General features: G+C 37.6%; 2 protein-coding genes and 2 long non-coding RNA genes across 4 annotated transcripts; 1 reads left to right on the forward strand and 3 right to left on the reverse strand.

Moving 5' to 3' along the window:
* Window positions 1-471: 471 nt before the first annotated feature.
* LOC124900104 lies at window positions 472-14,928 on the reverse strand. The gene is made up of 3 exons (XR_007057839.1): window positions 14,543-14,928; window positions 12,837-13,004; window positions 472-907 (listed from the first exon to the last, which is right to left on the reverse strand). It is a non-coding gene; the product is annotated as an uncharacterized LOC124900104 (long non-coding RNA).
* A 169-nt stretch (window positions 14,929-15,097) lies between these two features.
* LOC107876832 (cytochrome P450 CYP72A219-like) lies at window positions 15,098-17,319 on the forward strand. The gene is made up of 4 exons (XM_047415434.1): window positions 15,098-15,504; window positions 15,846-16,090; window positions 16,252-16,636; window positions 16,735-17,319. Exons 2-4 carry the CDS (start codon window positions 15,849-15,851, stop codon window positions 17,158-17,160), a joined length of 1,053 nt encoding a protein of 350 aa, XP_047271390.1. The 5' UTR covers window positions 15,098-15,504; window positions 15,846-15,848; the 3' UTR covers window positions 17,161-17,319.
* A 1,804-nt stretch (window positions 17,320-19,123) lies between these two features.
* On the reverse strand, window positions 19,124-20,854 carry LOC124900105. The gene is made up of 3 exons (XR_007057840.1): window positions 20,742-20,854; window positions 20,025-20,094; window positions 19,124-19,413 (listed from the first exon to the last, which is right to left on the reverse strand). It is a non-coding gene; the product is annotated as an uncharacterized LOC124900105 (long non-coding RNA).
* A 261-nt stretch (window positions 20,855-21,115) lies between these two features.
* On the reverse strand, window positions 21,116-21,688 carry LOC124885887. Its single transcript, XM_047394139.1, has one exon. The coding sequence runs from the start codon at window positions 21,686-21,688 to the stop codon at window positions 21,116-21,118; it is 573 nt and encodes a 190-aa protein (XP_047250095.1).
* Between the last annotated feature and the right edge of the window lie 3,575 nt (window positions 21,689-25,263).

Consider the following 25,263-nt stretch of genomic DNA (forward strand, 5'->3'; position numbering starts at 1 on the left):
GGCATTGGTAAAATGCCTGAATGAACTTTTGATTTAAGTTGTGAAGAGCCCATTCCTTATTTGCTTTCATAAGTAACTAGAGGCGGCAAAATCCAATCCAATCCGTCAAACCATTTAAGTTTGGATGGGTTATTGATACACTCATTCTTTAGTTCAACCTATTTCAGCCTATTAAGAATTGAACTGATATGTAACCAAAATTGGTTTATGAAAAATATTGTCAAAATATTTTAAAAAATAATTATTTGATATGTTATAAATATTAATAGTAAAGGAAAAAAAAGAATTTATTAAGCATTTAAACTTTATAAAAGACTAAATAGAGCAATTAAAACTTAATAAGAATTGACTGTATTTGGTTATGACCCACATTTTAGCCCATTCAACCTAATCCAGTTTAGCTCAAATAACTTTTTTTTTTGGTTGGGGGGTGGGGGGTGAAAACATGGAATGAAGCTGAAAGCTCTCAAATACCATGAATGTAAACCCAGATTTATGAGAAGGTTCTAGAGAGGAGAGAAGAAGATGAGTTCTAATTACATGAAAATGAGTCAAAAAACAGTCCAACTACTTCAATACACACATACATGTACTTAACACTTGATAAAGGAAATGGACCGGATACAAACATTAAAGATCAGGCCCAATATGTAATAAACAATAGGCTAAGGAGGCTGAAGCCCAACTATATTATTTCTAATATCCCCCGGCGAGATGGAAACCAGTCCCAGCTTGGAAAGCAAGTTGTTGTGTTGAACACCAGTCAAGGGCTTCATAAGAATATCAGCCAGTTGTAGAGCAGTGGGAACATATTGCAAAGAAATCAGCCCAGCAGTAAGAGCCACCCGAACAAAATGGCAGTCTACCTCTATGTGCTTCGTACGTTCATGAAACACGGGATTCTTGGCTATACGAAAAGCAGCCTGATTATCGCAAAACACATCTATAGGACAAATATTAGCCAAACCAAAATCACCAAGTAAGCGAACAAGCCAGGAAATTTTAGCTACAATTTTTCGAAGAGCTCGATATTCAACTTCAGCTGAAGAAAGAGCAATAGTAGGTTGTTTCTTGGACTTCCAGGAAATCGAAGAGCCACCCAAAAACACATAAAAACCAAAGATGGAGCGTCTGGTTTGGGAACAACCAACCCAGTCCGAATCACAATAACCAATGAGAGAGAAGTCTGGAGAATCATTAAAAAAAATACCCAATCCAGGAGCACCAGCCATATATTGAAGAACATGTAAATCAGCCTCAAAATACAGTAAGCGAGGACAATGTATAAATTGACTAAGGTGTTGAACCTCAAAAGATATGTCAGGACGAGTGTGTTGTAGAAAATTCAACTTGCCCACAAACTTTATATATTAACTTGGGTCAGAACAAGGGACACCAGAATCAGCAGAAAGTTTACCATACAACTCCAAGGGGCTAACAACAGGTATAACAGTAGAACAATGAAATTCTGAAAGTAAACTAGAAACAAATTTCCATTGAGTAACCAACAGTCCAGTAGGTTTGCGAAGTATCTCCAATCCCAGAAAATAATGGTCCTCACCCAAGTCCTCTTAAAACTTTCATCAAGAAACAATTTAAGGGAATTAAGCTAAACAACATCATCCCCAACTAACAAAATATCATCAACATAAACAACCATAATAGCAATGAAAGCACCAGAAACTTTCTTAAAAATAGAGTAATCATTGACACTGAAAACATAACCACGGGACAACAAAGCTGAAGAAAATTTCGCATACCATTGTCTAGAGGCTTGTTTGAGTCCATACAAAGATTTACGTAACTTACACACCAAATGGCCAGAGACAGAGTCAGGCACTTCTAAGCCTTGTGGGATTTTCATATAAACCTCTTCATCTAGATCCCCATGTATAAAAACATTATTCACATCAAGTTGAAAAATTTTCCAATGTTTCTTAACAGCAACAACCAACAAACATTTTTATCGTGGTCATTTTAACAACCGGAGAAAAGGTTTCAAAATAATCGACACCTTCTTGTTGGGTACCCCCTATGAACAAACGAGCTTTATAGTATTCAATGGAGCCATCATCTTGCTGTTTAATCTCATATACCTATTTAGAAGAAATGGCCCTCTTATCGGGTGACAGGGGCACAATATCTCAAGTCCTATTAGACTCCAAAGCTTGAAACTCTTTTAACATTACAGCCTGTCACTCAGGATGGACAGCAACCTGTCTATAAGATTGAGGTTCATTCATAGCAATCTCAACAGGAGTGGATGCCATATTAGAGGTAGAAATAAAGGAGCATACATAATCATTGAGGTAGGAAGGTGTGGTGATGGACCTAGTAGATCAACAAAGTGCAGTTGGAGAAAGAGAAGATGAAGACATGGGCGTAGAATAATTTGCAACTACAAGAACAGAAGTGGAAGGAAATAGAGTAGAGGAAGGAAGAGATGCATAAGGAAAAATGTATTCATTGAAAATAACATCTCTGGAAAAAAAATTTATGAGATGATAAGGAAAGAAGTTTGTAGCCTTTTTTCCAGTAGGATATCTAAGAAACACTGAAGGAATTGATCTAGAGGATAATTTGTACCTTTGAGAAATGGGAACTGCAGCATAACACAAGCAGCCAAAGCATCCAAGATGACCATAAAAGGGAGCAGATCCGTGTAAAAGTTCAAAAGGAGTTTTATTGTGCAATAAAGGGGAAGGAAATCTATTTATTAGATAAGTGGCAGCCAAAATACATTCAGCCCAATATTTAAGAGGATGTTTGGATTGAAAAGTTAGGGCCTTAGAAGTTTCAAGTAAATGTCTGTGTTTTCTTTCTACAACACCATTTTGTTGTGGTGTCTGAGAACAAGAGGTTTGATGAAATATACCATGATCAAAAAAGAATTTAATTTTCTCAAAACTAGACCCCAACTCAAAAGCATTATTAGATCTAATATTTTGAATGGAAATATGAAACTGATTCAGCACATAAAAAAGAAAGATTTGATTAAGGTAAAGGCATTGGACTTGGTAGATAAAAAATGAGTCCAAGTACATCTGGTATAGTCATCAATAATGGTTAAAAAATACCTATATCCATTATATGTTTGAGTGTGGTAAGGACCCCATAAATCAAGATGTATGAGCTGGAAAGATTTTATAGAATGAACAGAGCTCTCTGGAAAAGGCAACCTTTGTTGCCTTGCCATAAGACAAATACCGCAGGTGAAAGTTTGTTTGGGTGGTAGCAAAGACTTTAAGTATCTTATGGATTTCATTTTGGAAAAAGGCATATGTCCCAATCTTTGATTGTAACACCCCAAAGTTTTTCCTAGCTAATTTTTTGTCCCTAAAGTATCAAGCATTGACTTCTAGAATGATTTATACTTATTTTCATGTGGAATTCCTTAGATTTCAACTTTTCATTACTTAGGTGATCAAATAAGTTTTCCGCCGACATAAGATTCGTCCAAAACAGACACTCGGTGAAGGAGTTATGGTTAATTTAAGTCCTAGTTGTAAAACACCATAATTCCTATCTTTGGCGCATCGCGGAGCGGGTGTAAATGAAGATGGTCAATTTTCAGTGAGACTTCGCAATGGTGGCACATCACGGAGTGGGCCAAATTCCCATTCGTCAATTTTCAGTGAGCCACTGCGATAGTGGCGCGTTGCGGTGGCCCATAAGATCAGATTCCCAGTTTAAATTTTTCCAGTTTTGTTCAGAAGTTAACAAGGGTAGTTTGGACTTTTTCCAGGTCTCTTAAAAGGTCCAAATAGGAGATTAAGACCTCTAAAAGCATAATATTCGTCATTCTCAAGATTTTCTTCAAATACAAAAACCCTAGTTCATATACTTCTCCTCTAAGAAACTCAAGATTCAACCGTAGGTTTTCGAAATTTATTAGAGTTTTGGAATCCCCAAACCATAGGCTTCAAGGAGAAGCCCTTATTCTTCATAATCGAGGTACGCGGGGTTTTCCTAAAATCTCATGGGTATAGAAATCATGGTTTTAAGAAAGGGGTTTTCAGATTTATGAATACATTCATGTTTTAGAAATCTTGTGTTTTAAGGTTGATAATTTAATTGAGAGCATTACTTATGTAAAAATCCCTCTCTTATTTGATTTTCCTTTACTTATCATATGCTATAGATTGTTTTGAATACATCCTTGAAAAACATGGTTTAGAATGTCTTGAATTGTGTTATGATTTGGATTAAGATTTGGATTTCAAAAGAGAGGGTAGATGTGTTGATAAATGTTAAAAATATACATATAATGAAAGAGTGCATGATATTTTGCAAAAGCACATGACCACCATATGTTTGAAGGATTCTTGCATAGTTTTGACTTATGCTTCGGAACATGAAATCTCTTATACTATTTGCAAAGCTGGGTGGTCTAAATTGAGTTTTAATGAAAGAATTATGCTTAAAGCATTATGGCTTAGAATTTTGACTTGCAAGTCTTGGTATGACGATATCAACTCAGACAATGCCATAACAGATACAGACTGATACAAAAATTAGACTTTCATGTTTTAGAATTTCAGAATAATGTATGTTCAAAAAATGCTAAAATAGGGCATAAAGAGAGATTAGGTGGTTCTCTGAAGAGGGATCGAGTTCAGATAACTCATTTTCCAAAATTGTGATTTGCCGATTCGGGTATATTATATTACGCTGGCCTAGTGCCGTGTGGTGTATCAGAATCAGAGACTCTAACCCTTGCAGTATACTTGGGTTGGGGGCTTTCCCGCCGATTCAATAGAGGATTCCATATAGCCCGTGGAATATCAGAGTTGTAGGGGAGTGCCACCTAGCTCAGAAGTAATACAAAGATCAGACATTGCATTGATAAGAATGATTTATGATTTTCAGAAAGGGCCCATGTGTTTTGAGAACTGTTTATGCAGGATGTTTTAACATATCGCTCTCTACTATTTTACTTATATAAAAGTTTTATTTTGGATCACTTTGCATACCAATACATTGTATTTAACCCCCTCTCCCTACCTCTTAGGTTATGAGGCTCAGTTTAGGGGTCCAGATAAGCAGTAGAATTCATTAGACAAAGTTGCAGTGTCCAGTTGGTGAGCCTCCTATATTTTGGAATGTCTGTTTATTTTCAGACAATTATTAGTGGTTACGGTTTTGGTCTATTGAGGCCTTGTCCTAGCATTTAGACTATGTTAGAGAGTATGTAGTAGAGATTTCGTAGATGATTTGTAGATGTTGCTAGTTAGTTTTGTATTTCGTTCTTCAATGCTAAATTCATATCAGATTTATGACCATGATTCTGTCTTGCTATAATTTTTGTGTTTTCTTATTTATGTATGAATGATGTATATGATTTCAAGTTAGAAGGGTGTCCGGGCCTTCATGGTTCGGGATGCTCATCACGGCCAGGACCTCGATTTGGGTCATGACAAACTTGGTATCAGAGCATGGTTCATGATCCCAGGGTGTCTGCGAAATCACATTGGGTAGAGTCTTATTTATGGGTGTGTAGTGCGCCACACTTATAAGCAGGGGGCTACTAGGCGTTTAGGAATTTTTCCCCTCTTTGTGATCTAGTTCATGCTTTGGAGTCTAATCTGCCTCTAATCAATGCTCTCTTGCTATTCAGAAAAAAATCGATCATGCCTCTTCGTCGCACTATCGATCAGAATGCACAGATAGATGAGGTCCGTCCCACTCACGGGATGTGGACCCGTAATAGAGCTCTCACCCCAGAACCTGTTCCTACTCTGAGAGTACCTCCAGTACCGACCAGTCCACCTCGAACTCCACAGACCAATGTTAACCGTCCCCCGACTTCTCAGAGAGATATTTCTAATGCAGAATTTAGACAGTTTATTCATATGCTGGCACAGTTGGTAGCCAATCAGGCTCAAGGATCGGAAGATATGGGTTCTGCATCTGTTACATCTGAGGCTACTAGGGTGGGTCAGTTCATGAGAATGAACCCACCCAAGTTTACTGGCACCAAGGCAGAAGAAGATCCACAGGAGTTTGTGGATGAGATGGAGAAGATCTTTAAGGTGATGCATGTGGAGGAAATAGAAGGGCTGGAGTTGGCAACTTATCAGCTCAAGGATATGGCAAATCAGTGGTATAACGAGTGGGAGGATGCGAAGGAAGAGAGTGCTGAGCCCACAGTTTGGGGTGAATTTGTGGAAGTGTTCCTTAATCGATTCTTTTCTCTAGAGTTGAGGGAGGCCAAAGCTGAGGAGTTTATGAATCTGAAGCAGGAAAATATGAGTGTCCAGGAGTACACTTTGAAGATTAACCAATTATCCCGTTAAGCACCAGAGATGACTAGCAATATGAGAGCCCGAATGAGGAAGTTTACATCCGTCCTTTTAGATGATCTAGTGCTTAAATGTCAAGGGGCGATGCTAAATAGGGATATGGACTTTGCTAGGCTATCAGTCCATTTGTAACAGGTAGAAGAAAAGAAAAAGAAAATTGCTGAGTCTAGAGAGAAGGACAGGCAGGCACAAAGAGCCAGAACAGCAAATCAACATCACAGTCAGCCGCAAAGTGGTAAGTTGGGTAATAAATGGCAGAAGAAGAAGAGTTGGGGTAATGCACAATCCGCAGGCAGCGCCCCAGCGTCCAGACCTCCAGTTGACAGAAGATCTCAGAGTTTCCAGACTAATCAGGGATCTAGAGCTCAGGATACTCAGTCACAGGGTAGTGTGGCTCTGCCGTATCATACTTTTCCCCGGTGTGAGACTTGTGGTAGGAATCGTCCAAGAAGGTGTCAGTGGGGCGCATTTGTATGTTATTCATGTGGTCAGCCGGGTCACTTACAGAGGGATTGTCTATCTGCTAGAAGGAATGTTGGTGGTGCAAAATCTCAAGAAAATTCTTCCGCACCACCACCGCCTCAAAAGGGCACTACTTCATCTACCGAAAGCGGTCGCAACTGGTTGTCCGCTTTGACTAACCGCTAGGAGGCAGAGGTCTCACCTGATGTTGTCACCGGTATGTTATGAATCTTTTCCCATGATGTTTATGTGTTACTTAATCCTGGGTCTACCTTGTCTTATGTGACCCCATATGTGGCTGTTGGTTTTAGGTTTGAGCCCGAAGTCATTACTGACCCTTTCGCTGTTTCCACTCTGGTGGGTGATTTTGTTATGGCTAGGAAGATATATAAAAATTGTGTTGTGTCTATTCTTAGCCGGGATACTGTGGCCGATCTCATAGAGCTTGATATGGTTGATTTTAATGCTATCCTAGGGATGGACTAGCTCTATTCGTGTTATGCCACACTAGATTGTAGAACCCGAAAGGTTACTTTTTATTTTCTGAATGAGCCAATAATAAAATGGGAAGGGTATTCTTTAGCTCCTAGAGGGCACTTCATATCTTATCTCAGGGCCCGTAAACTCATTTCTAAAGGTTTCTTGTACCATCTTATTTAGGTTAAAGATTCTAACACCGAAAGTCTTCCTCTTCAGTCTGTCCCTGTAGTAAATGAATTCCCAAAAGTCTTTCCAGATGAACTCCCAGGAATACCACTTGATAGGGAGATAGATTTTGGCATAGATGTGTTGCTAGACACCCATCCCATCTCTATTTCGCCATATAGAATGGATCCAGCAGAGTTGAAAGAGTTGAAAGAGCAGCTAGCAGACCTCCTAGATAAAGCTTTTATCCATCCTAGTGTTTTCCCCTGGGGTGCACCTATACTTTTCGTGCGAAAGAAAGATGGTTCCCTGTGTATGTGCATAGATTACCACCAGTTAAACAAGGTCACTATCAAAAATAAGTATCCACTTCCTAGGATTGATGATTTGTTTGACCAACTTCAGGGTGCCAAGTACTTTTCTAAAATAGACCTTTGATCAGGATATCATCAATTGAAAGTTAGGGAGTCAGACATTCCTAAGACAGCTTTCCAAACTAGATATGGTCATTATGAATTCCTAGTCATGTCTTTTGGGTTGACTAACGCCTCTGCAGCCTTCACGGACCTAATGAATAGGGTCTTCTGCCAGTTTCTAGACTTGTTTGTCATAGTTTTTATTGATGATATCTTGATTTATTCCAAAAGTGAGGAGGACCATGCCAATCACCTCCGAATTATCCTCCAGACTCTTAAAGATCATAGGTTGTATGCAAAGTTCTCTAAGTGTGAATTCTAGTTAAATGCTATTGCTTTCTTGGGGCACATTGTGTCTAGTGAGGGGATTAAGGTTGATCCCCAAAAGGTTGAGGTAGTGAGGAAATGGACCATACCCACGTCTCCAACCGATATTCAGAGCTTCTTGGGTTTGGCAGGTTATTACAGAAGGTTTATAGAGAGTTTTTCATCCATAGCTGCACCACTTACTAAGTTGACTTAAAAAAAGATGAAGTTTTTATGGTTTGACTCTTATGAGAATAGTTTTGAGAAGTTGAAAGATAAGTTGACTACTGCTCCTATTTTGACTCTTTCGAAGGGTACAGAAGGTTTTGTTGTATACTGTGACGCATCTTGAGTTAGACTTGGGTGTGTTCTTATGCAACACGATAAGGTAGTGGCTTATGTATCTAGGCAGTTGAAGGTGCATGAGCGGAACTGCCCTACTCATGACTTGGAGTTAACAGCTGTGGTTTTTGCACTTAAGATCTGGCGACACTATTTGTATGGGGTACATATTGTTATATTTACTAACCACAAGATTTTACAGTATGTTTTCTTGCAAAAAGAATTGAATCTCAGGCAGATGCAATGGTTGGAACTTTTAAAGGACTATGACATGAGCCTGTACTATTATCAGAGCAAGGCGAATGTGGTAGCCGACGCCCTTAGCAGGTTATCTATGGACAGTCTTTCTCATGTAGGGAAACAATAAAGGGATATGGTGAAGGATATTCACCGACTTGCAATTCTAGGAGTGCGACTTTTGGATTCTGAGGATGGAGGAGTAGTTGTTCATGAGACAGCTAAATCTTCCCTTTGTGCAGAAGTTAAAGAGAAGCAGGTTGAAGATCCCATCTTGATGCAGATCAAGAAAGATGTGGGTCAACAAACGGTAATATCACCCTGGCTCTACTAAGATGTGTGTGCCATATGTAGATGGTTTGAGGAAGAGAATCCTTGACGATGCTCACACATTGAGGTATGTTGTTCACCCTGGCTCTACTAAGATATATCGTGATTTGAAAACCATTTATTTGTGGACTAATATGAAGCGTGATGTGGCTAACTATGTTGCCAAGTATTTGAATTGTCAACAAGTTAAAGTGGAACATATGAGGCCAGGTGGTTCTTCTCAAGAGATAGCTTTGCCTTTGTGGAAGTGGGAGATGATTAATATGGACTTTATTACGGGACTTCCGAGGTCCCGAAACCAGTATGATTCCATTTGGGTGATTGTAGATAGGTTGACCAAGTCAGCTCACTTTCTACCTGTCAGGACTAATTATTCGAGAGAGGATTATGCCAAGCTATTCATTGCAGAAATAGTTCATTTGCATGGGGCACCTGTATCCATCATATCTGACCGGTGTACACAGTTTTCTTCTCAGTTTTGGAGTTCGTTTCAAAAGGGTTTAGGTACCCAAGTGAATTTGAGCACGACTTTCCACCCTCAGACAGACGGGCAAGCTGAGCGCACCATCCAAACCCTTGAGGATATGTTGAGGGTCTGCATGATTGATTTTAAAGGTAGTTGGGTAGAGCACTTTCCATTGATAGATTTCGCATATAATAACAGTTTCCATTCAAGTATTAAGATGGCACCATTTGAGGCATTGTATGAGAAAAGATGTAGGTCTCTGATAGGATGGTATGAAGTAGGTGAGATGCAGATATTTGGGCTTGATCTTGTTCATCAGGCAATGGAACATATGAAAGTCATTAGAGAACGACTTAAGACAGCTCAGAGTCATAAAAAATCCTACGCCGATGTTAGGAGAAGAGATCTATAGTTTGAGGTTGGAGATTGGGTGTTTCTAAAAGTTTCTCCTATGAAGGGAGTCATGCGGTTTGGGAAAAAAGGTAAGTTGAGTCCTCATTATATAGGACCATATCAGATTTTGAGAGGGGTAGGTGTAGTTGCCTATGAGTTAGATTTGCCTGCTAGTTTGGGTTCTGTCCATCCGGTATTTCATATATCTATGTTGAAGAAGTGCATCGGAGACCATTCTTTAGGGTTGCCTGTCAAAGAAATCAAAGTGACAGATTCCTTATCCTATGAAGAAAAGTCTGTAGAAATTTTGGATCGCCAAGTTAGAAGATTTAGGAACAAAGAGATAGCCTCAGTTAAAGTGTTGTGGAGAAACCAAAAAATTGAAGAAGCAACTTGGGAATCAGAAGTTGACATGAGAGCTAGATACCCAAACCTTTTTGATCCAATGGAAGGTACAATCCTTGCCTTATTCTTTCTATGCCTTAGTATCCTTGAAATTATGCTTGTCTATGTCCCCCGTCAACATTCGGGGATGAATGTTCCCAAGAGGGATATTGTAATGCCCTGAAGTTTTTCCTAGCTAAATTTTTGTCCCTAAAGTATCAAGCATTGGCTTCTAGAATGATTTATACTTATTTCTCTGTGGAATTCCTTAGATTTCAACTTTTCATCATGTAGGTGATCGAATAAGTTTTCTACCGACATAAGATCGTCCAAAACGGACACTTGGTGAAGGAGTTATGGTTAATTTAAGTCCTAGTTGTAAAACACCGTCATTCCTGTCTTTGGCGCATCACGTAGAGGGTGTAAATGATGATGGTCAATTTCTAGTGAAACTCCGCTATGGTGGCACATCACGGAGTGGGCCAAATTTCGATTCGTCAATTTCCAGTGAGCCACCGCGATAGTGGCGCGTTGCGGTGGCCCATAAGATTGGGTTCCCAGTTTAAATTTTTCCAGTTTCGTTCAGAAGTTAACAAGGATAGTTTGGACTTTTCCAAGTCTCTTAAAATGTCCAAACAGGAGATTAATACCTCTACAAGCATAATATTCGACATTCTCAAGATTTCCTTCAAAACAAAACACTAGTTCATATACTTCTCCTCCAAGAAACTCAAGATTCAACCGTAAGTTTTAGAAATTTATCAGAGTTTTGAAATCCCCAAACCGTAGGCTTCAAGGAGCAGCCCTTATTCTTCATAATCAAGGTATGCGGGGTTTTTCTAAAATTTCATGGGCATAGAAATCATGATTTTAAGAAAGGGGTTTTCATATTTATGAATACATTCATGTTTTGGAAATCTTGATGGTATTGTTTTGGTCTTTTGACCTTCCCTTACATCGATTTGAAATTGTATATATATGTATTCTTGTGTTTTAAGGTTGATGATTTAATTGAGAGCATGACTTATGTAAAAAATCCCTCTCTTGTTTGATTTTCCTTTACTTATCATATGCTATAGATTGTTTTGAATGCATCCTTGAAAAGCATGGTTTAGAATGTCTTGAATTGTGTTATTATTTGGATTAAGATTTGGATTTCAAAAGAGAGGGTAGATGTGTTGATAAATGTTAAAAATATGCATATAATGAAAGAGTGCATGATTTTTGCCAAAAGCACATGACCACCATATGTTTGAAGGATTCTTGCATAGTTTTGACTTATGCTTCGGAACATGAAATCTCTTATACTATTTGCAAAGCTGGGTGGTTTGAATTGAGTTTTAATGAAAGAATTATGCTTAAAGCATTATGGATTACAATTTCAACTTGCAAATCTAGGTATGACGATACCAACTCCGATAATGCCATAACAGACACAAACTGATACAAAAATCAGACTTTCATGTTTTAGAATTTTAGAATGATGCATGTTCAGAAAAGGCTAAAATAGGGCATAAATAGATGTTAGGTGGTTCCCTGAAGAGGACACGATTTCAGATAACTCATTGCCCAAAACAGTGATTTGCCGATTCGGGTATATTATATTACGCTGGCCTAGTGTTGTGTGGCGTATCAGAATCAGAGACTCCAACCCTTGCGGCATACTTGGGTTGGGGGCTTCCCCGCTGAGTCAATGGCAGATTTCATATAGTCCGTAGAATATCAGAGTTGTAGGGGAGTTCCACCTAGCTCAGAAGTAATACAAAGATCATACATTGCATTGACAAGAATGATTTGTGATTTTCAGAAAGTGCCAATATATTTTGAGAAATCTTTATACAGGATGTTTTAACATATCGCTCTCCACTATTTTACTTATATAAAAGTTTTATTTTGGATTACTTTGCATACCAGTACATTGTATTGACCCCCTTACCTCTCAGGTTCTGAGGCTCAGTCTAGGGGTCTAGATAAGCAGTAGAATTCATCAGACAGAGTTGCAGTGTCCAGTTGGTGAGCCTTCTATATTTCAGAAGGCCTATTTATTTTCAGACAATTATTAGTGGTTACAGTTTTGGTCTACTGGGGGCCTTGTCCCAGCATTCCGACTGTATTAGAGAGTATGTAGTAGAGATTTCGTAGACGGTTTGCAGATGTTGCTAGTTAGTATTGGATTTCATTCTTCAATACTAAATTTATATCAGATTTACGACCATGATTCCATCTTGCTATAATTTTCGTCTTTCCTTATTTATGTATGAATGGTGTATATGATTTCAAGTTAGAAGGGTGTCCGGACCTTCATGGTTCGGGATGCTCGTCACGGCCAGGGCCTCGGTTCGGGTTATGACATTGATGCCAAAAGAAGTTTGAGGTAGTTATATCAGTATTTGGGAAAGAAGTAGGTAAAGGAACATTATCAATGGAAACAGAAGCAATAAGTGGAACAGATTTATCAAAACTGAACTCTGTTTTATTTAAAGAGAAAATATTTACAGTACATTCATTACTAAAAATATCATCATGCAGTAAAGGATGTTCTAAAAACTTTACATTGGGAGTGGAAACAGGATCAGCAGTAAAAGGAACAGAAGAAGAAACTGCGGAGGAAACATCAGGACCACCATCAGTAATGTCTTGTTAAGTGGAACCATTCAGCTAAAGTATGTATAGTCCATTGGAGAGTTTACCAACTTCCAGTGGCCTCTTCAGAGAATGGCCCTACAAAATACATAATGTAGCACTGAAATGAGCAACTCAATCAAATTGAAGAAGCAACTGGTGTAGGGAAATGAGGTTATATTGAAAACTAGGAACCAAAAGAACATTATGTAATATCATATCAGTGTATAAAGGTAAAGAACCTGTACAGGTCACTTTTACTTTATATCCATTTGGTAAAGATATAAGATATGGAGTGGTAAGAGGCTTTACATCTATAAGGAGGTTTCTATGAGGTGTCATATGATTTGTAGCTCCAAAAATCTAAAATCCAGGGATTGCCATACATCTGATAGAGATGACATGCAAAAAAATAACAAATATTATAGGCAGACAGACTAGTCACACTGAAAAGTTTGTAGAAGCACACAATCCAGGATCTTGTATGTTATTTTGCTGAAGAAGGGAGAGGATGTGGTCATGTTGTTCTTTACTGAACCATGGAGAGAAGCTTCGAAATTAATAGCCCCAGAAGAAGATGTAGTGGATGACACTGCAGACATTGCATTCTGTGCACAATTTGCCATACCAGCACCATATTTGCTCTTATTATTTTCAGATTTTCATTATAACCATGAAGCTTGCGATAATTTCCAATGAGGTGTTCTGGTTTCTTTCAATATTTGCAAAATATGGAAGAAGAGACATTATTACTAGAATTAGATCGGGTGGTGGAGTCAAAATTTACCCTGTTGAGGTATCTTTGTCCCCCTCCACCAGCAGGGTATTTAGGAGGATATCTGCAACCCCAGGAGGAAATCTTTGCACACTAGCAGCAAAGGAAGTGGACTCAAGTAAATGCAGGAATAGAGACCTAAAGTTCAGACTGTTGCTCATCACGTATGAGCATGGAGTATCATCAATATGTTTCTCCTGATTCTAGCATAAGACTCATTTAAACCAGCTAAAAACTGGTGAACCCTTTGATCTTGTTCTAATTTCACCCATTGATCCTTACACGCACAAGTGCAAGGAGGGTAAGCAATAGAAATGTTCAATTCATCCCATAGTCTTTTAATTCTATTAAAATATGAGGCTATAATACAAGATCCTTGAGTTATAGAAGAAATGTCTTTTCTTATTTGAAACACTTTCGTTCCACTAGCCTGACCATATCTCTTTTCTATTTCCTTCCAAATATCACCAGCAGTCTCTGTATGAATCACAGTTTCAGCTATCTCTTTATCTAAGCTATTCAATATCCACGCAATAACCATATCGTTACACATAACCCAGGCATCATAAAATGGATCAGTAGGTAGGGGCTTGACTACCTTTCCATCAATAAAACCTAATTTCCTCTTAGCAGAGAGAGAAATCAACATTCCCCTTCTCCAGCTACCATAACCAGTTCCATTAAATGGCGTGGTGACAAGCGCCATACGGGGATAGTCGGAAGGGTGAAGATACAACGGATGAGTGTGGGGAATAGTACTGACACTAGTAGACAGAGAATTGTGGCAACTCGAAGCCATTGCTCGTAATCAATTGACCACTAAGACACAAAACAACCCTAATTCTGCAAGGAGAGAGGTTACCGGTCTTCTTCAAAACTCGATGAAGTGAGCCTTGTTCAACACTGCCGAAATAAATGCAATCCACAAAAAATTCAATCGAAGGGAAAACCAGCCATGTTCGAAGCTCCACAAACAAAAATCCACAAAATACACGCAGCAAATACCAAAATCACGCAGAAATAATTGGCAAAAAATGACCTAGGGTACCACCGCTCAACATATGATAAGCAGATCTCTCAGAATCTCGAGGCTTTGATACCATGAAAACATGGAATGAAGCTGAAAGCTCTCAAATACCATGAATGTAAACCCAGATTTATGAGAAGGTTCTAGAGAGAAGAGAGAATAAGATGAGTTCTCATTACATGAACAAAATATCTGAAAAAATGAGTCAAAAATCAGTCCAACTACTTCAATACACACATACATATACTTAACACTTGATAAAGGAAATGGGCCGGATACAAACATTAAAGATCAGGCCCAATATGTAATAAACAATAGTCTAAGGAGGCTGAAGCCCAACTATATTATTTCTAATAGGGAATGCATTCCATAACCTGTCCATTTATTATCTTATCCCATTTTTGCCCCGTCCAGATTCAACCATACCCGTCCACTAAACACCTCTATTAGTGATTCTGTTGTTGAAATTCCTTGCTAGAAAATGCCTAATAGAGTCTATCACCACTTTCACTTACAATAAGGCATAGCAAAGACTCAGATTTTAGTTTTTTCTAACCCAAAAATGATTACTTGCAGGTAAAAGTTCTTTTGTGTGGCTAGGCCAATATCCAGTTGTGCTGATCACAAATCCTGATCATGTAAAGGAGATTTTCACAAAAAGTTATGTGTATCTAAAGTAGACTCATCCCAATCCATTGACCAAGTTATTGGCCCAAGGTCTTGCAACCATTGAGGGAGACAAATGGGCCAAACACAGAAAAATAATCAATCCTGCCTTCCACGTCGAGAAGTTGAAGGTTCTACTTTATTATTCCTACATTATATTTTCTTCTTGTTACTTCAAACCTGCTTTGAATTGCTTTACTTGAGTCTTTCTTAAACAACCTCTCTACCTTCACAAGCTAGGGTAAGGTCTATGTACACACCAGTATTAAACATGTCATGTGCCATATCGGAATTAAAGAGTTACTAAATATAGAAAATGATATTCTTCTTTAAGCAAAATTAGAAGGGAAGTAAGACAACAAATTGAATCAAGAGGCAGTAAGAAGAATGTAAGATTGCATATTGAGATGCCTTATCATTAAGGAGATATCCATTTACAACAAACATTTGCTGGTTTTTCATTTGTTTACAGCATATGCTACCAGCATTTTACGTGAGTTGTAGTGAAATGCTAAGCAAATGGGAGGAGATTGTTCCAAACGAAACATCATTCGAGCACGATGTATGGCCAGACCTTCAAAAAATGACCAGTGAAGTCATATCTCGAACTGCATTTGGGAGTAGCTATGAAGAAGGAAGAACAGTATTTGATCTTCAGAAAGAACAAGCTGAATATGTAATTGTAAAAGGACAATCAATTTATATACCAGGATCAAGGTGCAATAACTTATGTACATCACATTTCTATGTTCAAAACGTTCTGCCGTTAAATATGAAAACTTCCCACCCTTAACAAATTACTCCTATACAAAAGAAACTGTGTTCTGCCTTTCTTCTGAAAAGACTTTTCTTGTTTGCTCCTAAATTTATTTATATAGGTTCTTGCCTACTAAAAGGAACAGAAGAATGCTGGAAATCGAAGAGCAAGTCCAAACAACAATTAGGCGTATCATCGACAAAAGATTGAGAGCAATGGAAGGAGGGGAGACTAGTAAGGATGACTTATTAGGCATATTACTTGAATCCAATTTGAAAGAAATTGAGCTTCATGGTAGAAAAGATTTTGGAATGACTATATCAGAAGTGGTAGACGAGTGCAAACTATTCTATTTTGCTGGACAAGAGACAACTTCAGTGTTACTCGTATGGACAATGATTTTGCTGTGCTTACATCCAGAGTGGCAAGTACGTGCCAGAGAGGAGGTGTTACATATCTTTGGAAATGATAAACCAGATTTGGAAGGATTAAATCGCTTGAAAATTGTAAGTACTTTTCACAAGTTAAATTATTCCAATCATTTAATGAGTATGCTTTGTGTCCTCATTCTACTACCAGCTTACACAATACTTTTCTTCTTTAGGTAACAATGATCTTGTACGAGACGTTAAGGCTATTCCCTCCATTGCCAGTAATTGGTAGAAGGACTAGTGATGAAGTCAAATTGGGAGATCTAAATCTACCAGCTGGAGTGATACTTATTATACCCGCCATCCTAGTACATTATGATAAGGAAGTATGGGGTGAAGACGCAAAGGAATTCAAACCAGAAAGATTCAGTGAAGGAGTGTCAAAGGCAACCAAAGGACAAGTCTCATTTATCCCATTTAGCTGGGGACCCCGTGTTTGCATCGGACAAAACTTTGCGATGATGGAAGCAAAAATGGCATTGGCAATGATACTACAGAAATTCTCCTTTGAACTATCACCATCTTATACACATGCTCCATTTGCAGTAGTGACTATTCATCCTCAGTATGGTGCTCCTCTGCTTATGCGCAAAATTTAAGATGATACTTTACGTCATTTGGCACTATACATTGATCTACATGCATCATTCAAATGATCGATACTATATTACTGCAAGATATCGCTAAAGTCAGGCTTCGAATTTGAACATTAATAGCACTTTTATTAATGTTATCAAAGTTGTTAGCTTCTTAACTTCTTTCCCTTGTCTTTAGTTGGTGTATTTGTTTAGCTTTTTATAACGTTTGGGCTCCATCAATTGTTGTGGAGAGTTTGTGATAAGTTATTTTTAGCTTTTCCCCCTGGTAACAAAAACACTTTTTTTGCTGGGCATAAATTTGTATTTTCATATCATAGTATTCCATAAGTTGTGCTCAGTATAGGTTCAGTTTCTAAAAGAATTTATGTCCCACTTGACGCAAGTTTAATTGTGAGGGTACACCCAAAAAAAAATAAAAAAAATCAAGGGAAAAAATTAAAGACCATAGTGCCTATTTGAAGGGCAAGTCGTGCAATTTTATGTTTGTGATAATGAATGCAAACTTGATGTTCTATTTATTTTCTAAGAAATTCTAAACCACCATCTACTTAATTAACCTCCCTTACAAGAACCTTGATACACTAGTCACCAAGGTAATCCAATAAGTCATTTTCATGAAAAACATACATATATGATTGTAATGGATGCAAAATGGCAAACAAAATTGAATAAATATTCAACGTAAATCCCCACAAAGTTCTATTCCCGAACAATTGCGAGGGTTTCCAACTGGGATGTATAGTTGAACTAATCAGACGAGCCACCCCAAACCTAGAACTGTTAAGTCCTTAGTTTTGATGATTGACAAACTGTGTGTTGGGACTTGTTTCCAGAGATTATGTAATGACAAAGTTGTTACCGCTTAGGGAACAGGTTGAGTTCACCTGTCACTATCACAACTGTCACAAAGTACAAAACTTGGTGAAAAGCTGCTGCTACCTTTTTGTATCAGCCAATAGGATCTCTCCTAGGTTTTTTTATGTCACACTATACATTGCTCATCTTCCTCAATAAGAAAATCAATGCTTCCATATTCTTACAACTAAATATCACTCTGAAGCTAAAATAAAAGACTTCAGTTTGCAACAGGAAACTGATAGCTCAACAAGTTATATTTTACTTCCTTGTTGTATTTGAGTCTTTGTAAATGTGCTCTTAAACGTTTGCCTACATTTGCTTATGATTGTTAGTAGGTGTTGTGGGTAAGAAAAAAGGTGTTGTGGTGTAAACTTCTTCTCATTGTAATCATCTAGAGTTAGGTAATTTTCAAGCTAGAGTTAGCTTGGTGTATCCAGTTAGAGTTAGCTGGAGTGTGAGTGCAGTAGAGCTGTTGTACTGTTTTCTTGTAATAGAGTTATTACTAAGAGAGTAAGGATTAAGAGTTTAATCCTGAAGTTCTGGTGTCTGTATTCAAGAAGTTGCTTGGATATAGTGGAATTTAGAAATCCTAGAGGCAGCTCGTGGTTTTTCTCCCTTGAGCAAGGATTTTTCACGTAAAATTTTTGTGTCACATATTTACTTTATTCCTGCACTTCATAACTTATATCTCTGCTAGTTTTGTTATGTGAGTTCATCTGGGAACAAGTTCTAGAGTTGAGGAGTGACCCCTGCAACTCTTCATTTGGTATCAGAGCGGATCTTCGATAAGAAGGCTAACACCTTGGAAGGATCTTGAAAATGACTGCTCCTCCAAATCTAGAAGAAGGACAGTCAACCACTAGACCTTAAGATTCAATAGGGAATACTATAGGTGGTGGAAGACAAGAATGCATGACTTCATCGTGGTTGAAGATTCAAAGCTATGGGATGTCATTAAGGATGACCGTTTTGTGTCACATCCCAAAATACCTCTTAGGCGTGACTGACTCCCGCTAACAACACTTGTCGGGAGAATCAATTTTCCATACGTTCACAATGTATACAACACTGAGATAAGAATGTGTGCAATCTCAAATGCATGAAATAATCATTAAATGCAAAGTAATTATCCAGCAAGATATCGCATAGTGATTTACAGGAACAAAAATAGTTTAGGTAACAAATCTCTAACCCAAACCCCACACTAGACCATGGAGCATCTAAACAAAGTTACATGAGTTCAGCTTTCGGGCATGCAAGCCCAACAAAAGAAATATAAGCTAACAATAGCTAAAGCTGGATGAAAGCCTCCACGAATAATGCGAAGGCTCACCTTAGCAACAGAATCCATTCGTAATGACCGTCAGCCGCAAGTCTCTCTCTCTGCAACCGTATCTGCGAGTATGCAAGTAAAGAGTGAGCTATATGAATATAACCCAGTAAGATCCTCGACCTGTCACTTTAATACCCCTGGAACAAGTTTTAGAAAATAGAAGGTACAAAAAAAATACACAAACAATATATACATAATATCTCTCATAAGGTAATGTTAATAAGATCCAAGATGAAGTTCAAAAGTGCCACTCTACATCTCAACTCAATCCACTCTCACGACTTGTCATAAACGGCAGTGAAGGTGATCGGCCTAGCACCCCGACAAGTCCACGACAGCATATATAATGCCCCAAAGTCTACTGCGGCAGAATGTACAAGCCCCTAGCATATTATGGCAACATAAGTAATGCCCCTAACATATTACGGCAGCTATGTATGCCTTTAGAGACTATAATGATAGAGAAGAAAATATATTCAAAGGCCCAACCTCACCACACATTTCACCTCTAAATAATTCTCAACACACTTCACAAATAAATATCCATATCTAGCCAAAGACCACAAATTCTACCAGGTTCACACTTGTCCCAACACATGGACTAGGCAGAAAAATATAATTTTTTATAAAGCAAATTTGAAAAGCAAGAATCAAAGCTTAAAGTCTCACTTACCTCGCTAAAGACAAGTTTTTCAACTTTGCAATGTGTAGAACATCAACCAACAACGACCAAAAGGATCAATCTAAAACAAAATATTAAATAACAATATCAATTATACAATTCGGGGTCAAGTCTCAACATCCCTAACCTTTATGTTTAGAGCGAACTCCTAATATCTCACATCTTAACCCATGAATTTAAAAATAATCTAACAAAGGAGGCTGCCAAAACAGGTCATTGCTCAACCTTATTCAGTCCCTGCTACTTGATGACGACCCATCATAAAGCCAAAAAGGGAACTAATCGTTTCCAGCATTAACAAAACAAAAAAACAAAGAACAAAAGTGGCAAGTCCAGCAGGTGAACAACTAATTAATGCCATAGCTTTTTGAGGCTCATACATGCTAAACAATTCCAAAATAATGACCAAAAAAAAATCACTCTTAATCAACATAGTGATTAATTAATCACTGTAAGTCAATAACAAGTTGACGCAGTAACTACGCACACATTATATATTGTTTCATGCTTCTTCTTTATTTCCCCTTTTTTTCTGTACCTATTCAACATTAACAAAATAATTCCCTCACTTCAGTAGTAGATAATTATCCATGGCATCTCCAATATTGAATGATCAACTGATTAGTAGAAAGAAATTATCACCTCTTATTACACAGATTCGACATAATACGTGGATATACCATCATAAAGAATTCGTGAGACCATTACCTAAAGGCTAAAATCACTCCAAATAGTAACAACAATATTCTGTAAGCCACCAAAAATAACCCAATACGTAACTTTTCTTTTCTCACAATAGTTAAGGGGCCAATTGCCCTAATATACTACTCCTCGTCCGTTTCTTTCTTGTAGGCGTGAAACTGATATAAGGGAGTGGGTGGGGCCCACTCTTATTAAATCCTCTTAATTAATCTTAATTAATAATAATAATAGGCCAAATTACTCATTTACCCCTCATTAAAAAATCTGAGTTATTACATTCTCCTCCACTTAAAATAACGTTCGTCCTCGAATGGGTATCGAATCATACCTGAAGTATCGAATAAGTGAGGATATCTAACTCGCATCTCCTCCCCAGACTCTCAAGTAGCCTCCTCGGTTGGATGATTACGCCATAATACCTTGATTGAAGCTATTTTTTTCGATTTTAACTGTCGCACTTGCCTATCAAGAATAGCTATCGGGCTTTCCTCATAAGTCAGATTCTCATCAAGCTCTACATCCTCCGGATGGATATTATGACTATCATCACGAACACATCTTCTAAGCATCAACACGTGAAACACAAGATGAACTGCAGACAATCTCAAAGGTAAAGCAATCCTACATGCCACCAATCTAATTCGGTCTAAAATATCATAAGGACCAATGTATCTAGGACTTAGCTTACCTTTCCGGCCAAATCTCATGACTCCTTTCATGGGAGAAAATTTCAAAAAAACTTTCTCCCCCCTTTCAAACTCCAAATCAAGGACCCTCTTATTTGCATAGGACTTCTGCCTACTTTGTGACGTCTTAAGTCGGTCCCGTATTACTACAACCTCGTCCAATGCTTGCTGAACTAAATCTGGACCTAATAACTGCGTTTCACCGGGCTCAAACCATCCAACTGGTGAACGAAACTTGCAACCATATAGAGCCTCATACGGTGTCATTTGGATGCTCGACTGGTAGCTATTATTATAAGTAAACTCTGCTAAAGGCAACTGGTCATCCTAATGGCCACCAAAGTCAATAGCGCAAGCTCTAAGAATGTCCTCCAAGATCTGAATAACTCGTTCAGACTGTCCGTTGATCTACAGATGAAAAACTGTACTCAAATCAACTTGTAAACCCAATGATTTCTGAAAAGATCACTAGTACTCAGTTGTAAACTGTGAGCCTCGATCAGATATGATTGAGATAGGCACACCATGAAGACGAACTATTTCCCAAAGGTAAATTTCTGCTAACTGCTTCGCACTATAAGTAACCCAAACTGGTATGAAATGGGAAGATTTTTAAGTCTATCCACTATCACCCAAACTGAGTCGTGCTTCCTAAAAGTATTTGGAAACCCAAAAACAAAATTCATAGTAATCCTTTACCACTTCCACTCTAGAATAATCAATTTTTGCATCGTTCTACCAGGTTTTTGAAGTTCATATTTGACCTGCTGACAATTTAAACAACTAGTCAAATATTTCAAAATATCAACCTTCATACCTTTCCACCAATACAATCCACACAAGTCTTGATACATTTTTATAGCACTAGGCTGGATAAAGTATCTCGAGATATGAGCCTCATCAAGATTTAGATGCCTCACATCACCCACAATAGGAACACACAATCTTCCATGACGATGTAACACATCTTCACTATCAATAGTGAAAGATTTAACACCGCCATTCTGTGCTCGATCTCGAATCCCAACAAGGTAGGGATCATCATATTGGAAAGTATTAAATTGTCCAACTAAGGACTGATGTTGGGTGTATTTATGCATTCTAGCATTACTATTGTAGCCCTTTTTATCCTTGTTTTGTGGATGATTCTTATGATATATGTGCTTATAATGACATAAATAAGCATTCATGTGTCCAAATATGGGTTTATAATGCTTAATGGTGCTTTTAGATAAGTTTTTATTCACTTTGAATAATTATAGTTCAACCGAGAAAACTAGTGTGACTGGCTTGAGCTAGACGTTTGTCTAGTCTATTGTGTTGGATTCTAATGTATTTCAACGAGTAACTAAGGTTTTTATTATGTATTTATATGTTAAACAACTTATTTATAATGTTCATAGATCAATTGAATCAAGAAAAGAGCCAAAAAAATAAGCTTAAACTCAATATTCATTTAGCCTATGCTTAGCTCGTGTTTTGAGTTCATCATCTTGAATGTTGTGTTGTTTTGAGCTCTAATTTGTGGTGTTTAATGATTTAGGATTCTTTGTGAATGGATAATAATTATATATTAAGGATATAAAAGCTTCAAATCAAGTGTAAACAACTCAATAAGGCTCGGAATGGCTCAATGAAACCAAAGTGCAGAAATTGACTCCAGTTGGAGTCCAAAAATACATTGGGATGTTGTGGGAGAGTTTAAAGTCCATTGACTTTTTCAAAAGACCAATAAATTCAGACGAGGCCTAATTTTACAGAACATAGGGGCGTGGATCATCTAGATGGGTCATGGACTACGTATTTCAATCAATACAGTAGTCAACTTTGGAAGGGCGGCTGAAACGCGTATTCAAACTTGGTGGTTGGAAAGTATTGGTCAAAATTCAGTGGATACATGGGAATATTGAGATCTATATATCTAACTATGCCTGGATGCAAGAAAAATACACAAGAAATACAAATATACATAAATCTCTCTTCTAGGCTTCTTAACATTTTTGTAAACATCTTCCATTTGAAGCTTTGTTTTGGGTATGATTTTTTACTTAATTTTGATTATGAATTCAATATATTTTGTTGATTTTCATATCATTAGTAACTAATTTTATTTGCTTGAGTTATGGGAGCCTTGATGTAAATAACTAGTTTGGGTTGTAAATCTACTTGAGTTCCATGAGTAATTGATATTATATAAACCTTTCTTCATTTTAATGATCTTTCTTCACTGCAACTTAGTAGAGTCAGCACTACAACATCACTTGTTTGAGAGAAAAGTGCTTGTTAGGTTAATTCAGTGAAACAATCACTTGTCCGAGAGGAAAGTGCTTGTTGAGCAATGTAACGATCTCTCTTAGTTGCAACTTGAAAGGTGAGCCCAAGAACTTCACTTGTCCGAGAGGAAAATGTATGTGGGAAAAGAAAGAGTTTGCATGGACTCGAAAGGCTTTAATCTTTAGTTTAATAACAAATGCCTTAACCGGATTTGCCTACATGAGAACATAGTTGAATAGAAAACACATTCATTAAGTTCGAGAGAATTAACAAATGAACTACCCGCTGAGGTCGAGAGACGAATTGGATAAATAATAGGATTCAACTACTCTTGCAATTGAAGTTGTCAATTGGAACTCTAAAATAATTCACAACCTTATTTGTTCAAGCATCTTGGTAACCATAACTCTAGTTTCCCATAACATTGTTAAATTGAAGTGATTAGTAACTTTTATTCAATCATTAAAAACCTCCCATTTTATCTTTTCGTATCATTTGTTTAAATTCAACTTGTAGCTATAGTGTCAAAGTATTTTAATCGCCACTCACATTGTTCCTCATGGATTTGACCCCGACTCCAAAGTTGGGTTATTATATTGACAACGATCACTTACACTCATTCAAGAGTGTAATTTGAGCATTATCAAAAATGGCGCCGTTACCGGAGAACAATTTGACGTATTGAGTTGGTTTGGAATTTTAGTTTAGTTGCTTGAATTTAAACTTGTAAATATTTGTTTAGTTTATTTTTTTTCTTTTATTTTATTTTTCTCACACCTTTCTTGAGATGTCATCCTGGATAGATGTTTTTTGAGTAATGACGATTCTTGTGACGATTCTTATTATTATTATAGGGGACCACATTTTGAGTCTTATTGTCTAGATTTACCTGGAAGTGCATGGACGGGACCTTCACAATATGATGCGGATACTGTCCTACTTACTGTAACTTGGTGTTTGGCTTGTGGTCAAAGTGATCATACTGAAGATATGTGTGCTGTCATGATTCAAGCGAACAAATTGACGAAACAAATTTTAGAGAATCAAGAACAGTTGTGGGCAGAACTAAAGGAGTTAACACTCCCACCATGTTTATAGTGGCTATAAAAGAAAAAATATGAGGAGGACATTAGCCAATTTGAGGAGAAAACTCAAAAATCGTAACCACTAGATTGCCATCTTGATCTTGAGACTGACATTGAAAAGGTGAATAAAAGTGAGTGTGTAGTAGATAGTGTAAATTTTGAAGTAGAATTAGTTGGGCCTCACTCTAAACATTTTTCCACATTATATTTAGATGATATCTTGTCTGTGGAATCATCTAAAACAGTGGAAGAGTATGAAGATGAGGAACAAGAATCCTATATTCTTTATTTTACACTTGATAAGCAACATAAAAACACACCTCACTCTAAGACCGAGTTGTTTACCATGGATCATCCATTACTCGGCTTCTTAATCTTTATACCACCTCCTTATGAGCGAGGCAAAAAGTTGGATGCTAAGTTGGGGGTGAAATTTATATCCTCAAGGTGGAGGAAAAAACATGATTAAGTCATGCCGCGATA

The sequence above is a fragment of the Capsicum annuum genome, chromosome 7, assembly GCF_002878395.1.
Source record: "Capsicum annuum cultivar UCD-10X-F1 chromosome 7, UCD10Xv1.1, whole genome shotgun sequence".
Taxonomy (NCBI): Eukaryota; Viridiplantae; Streptophyta; class Magnoliopsida; order Solanales; family Solanaceae; genus Capsicum; species Capsicum annuum.

Bases quoted from the DNA above. Each gene is read 5' to 3' on its own strand.
- LOC124885887 (XM_047394139.1), bottom strand. From the start codon at position 21,688: ATGACACCGTATGAGGCTCTATATGGTTGCAAGTTTCGTTCACCAGTT.
- LOC107876832 (XM_047415434.1), top strand. From the start codon at position 15,849: ATGCTACCAGCATTTTACGTGAGTTGTAGTGAAATGCTAAGCAAATGG. The intron at 16,091-16,251 runs GTGCAATAACTT...TTATTTATATAG, and splicing joins ATTTATATACCAGGATCAAG to GTTCTTGCCTACTAAAAGGA. The intron at 16,637-16,734 runs GTAAGTACTTTT...TTTCTTCTTTAG, and splicing joins GATTAAATCGCTTGAAAATT to GTAACAATGATCTTGTACGA.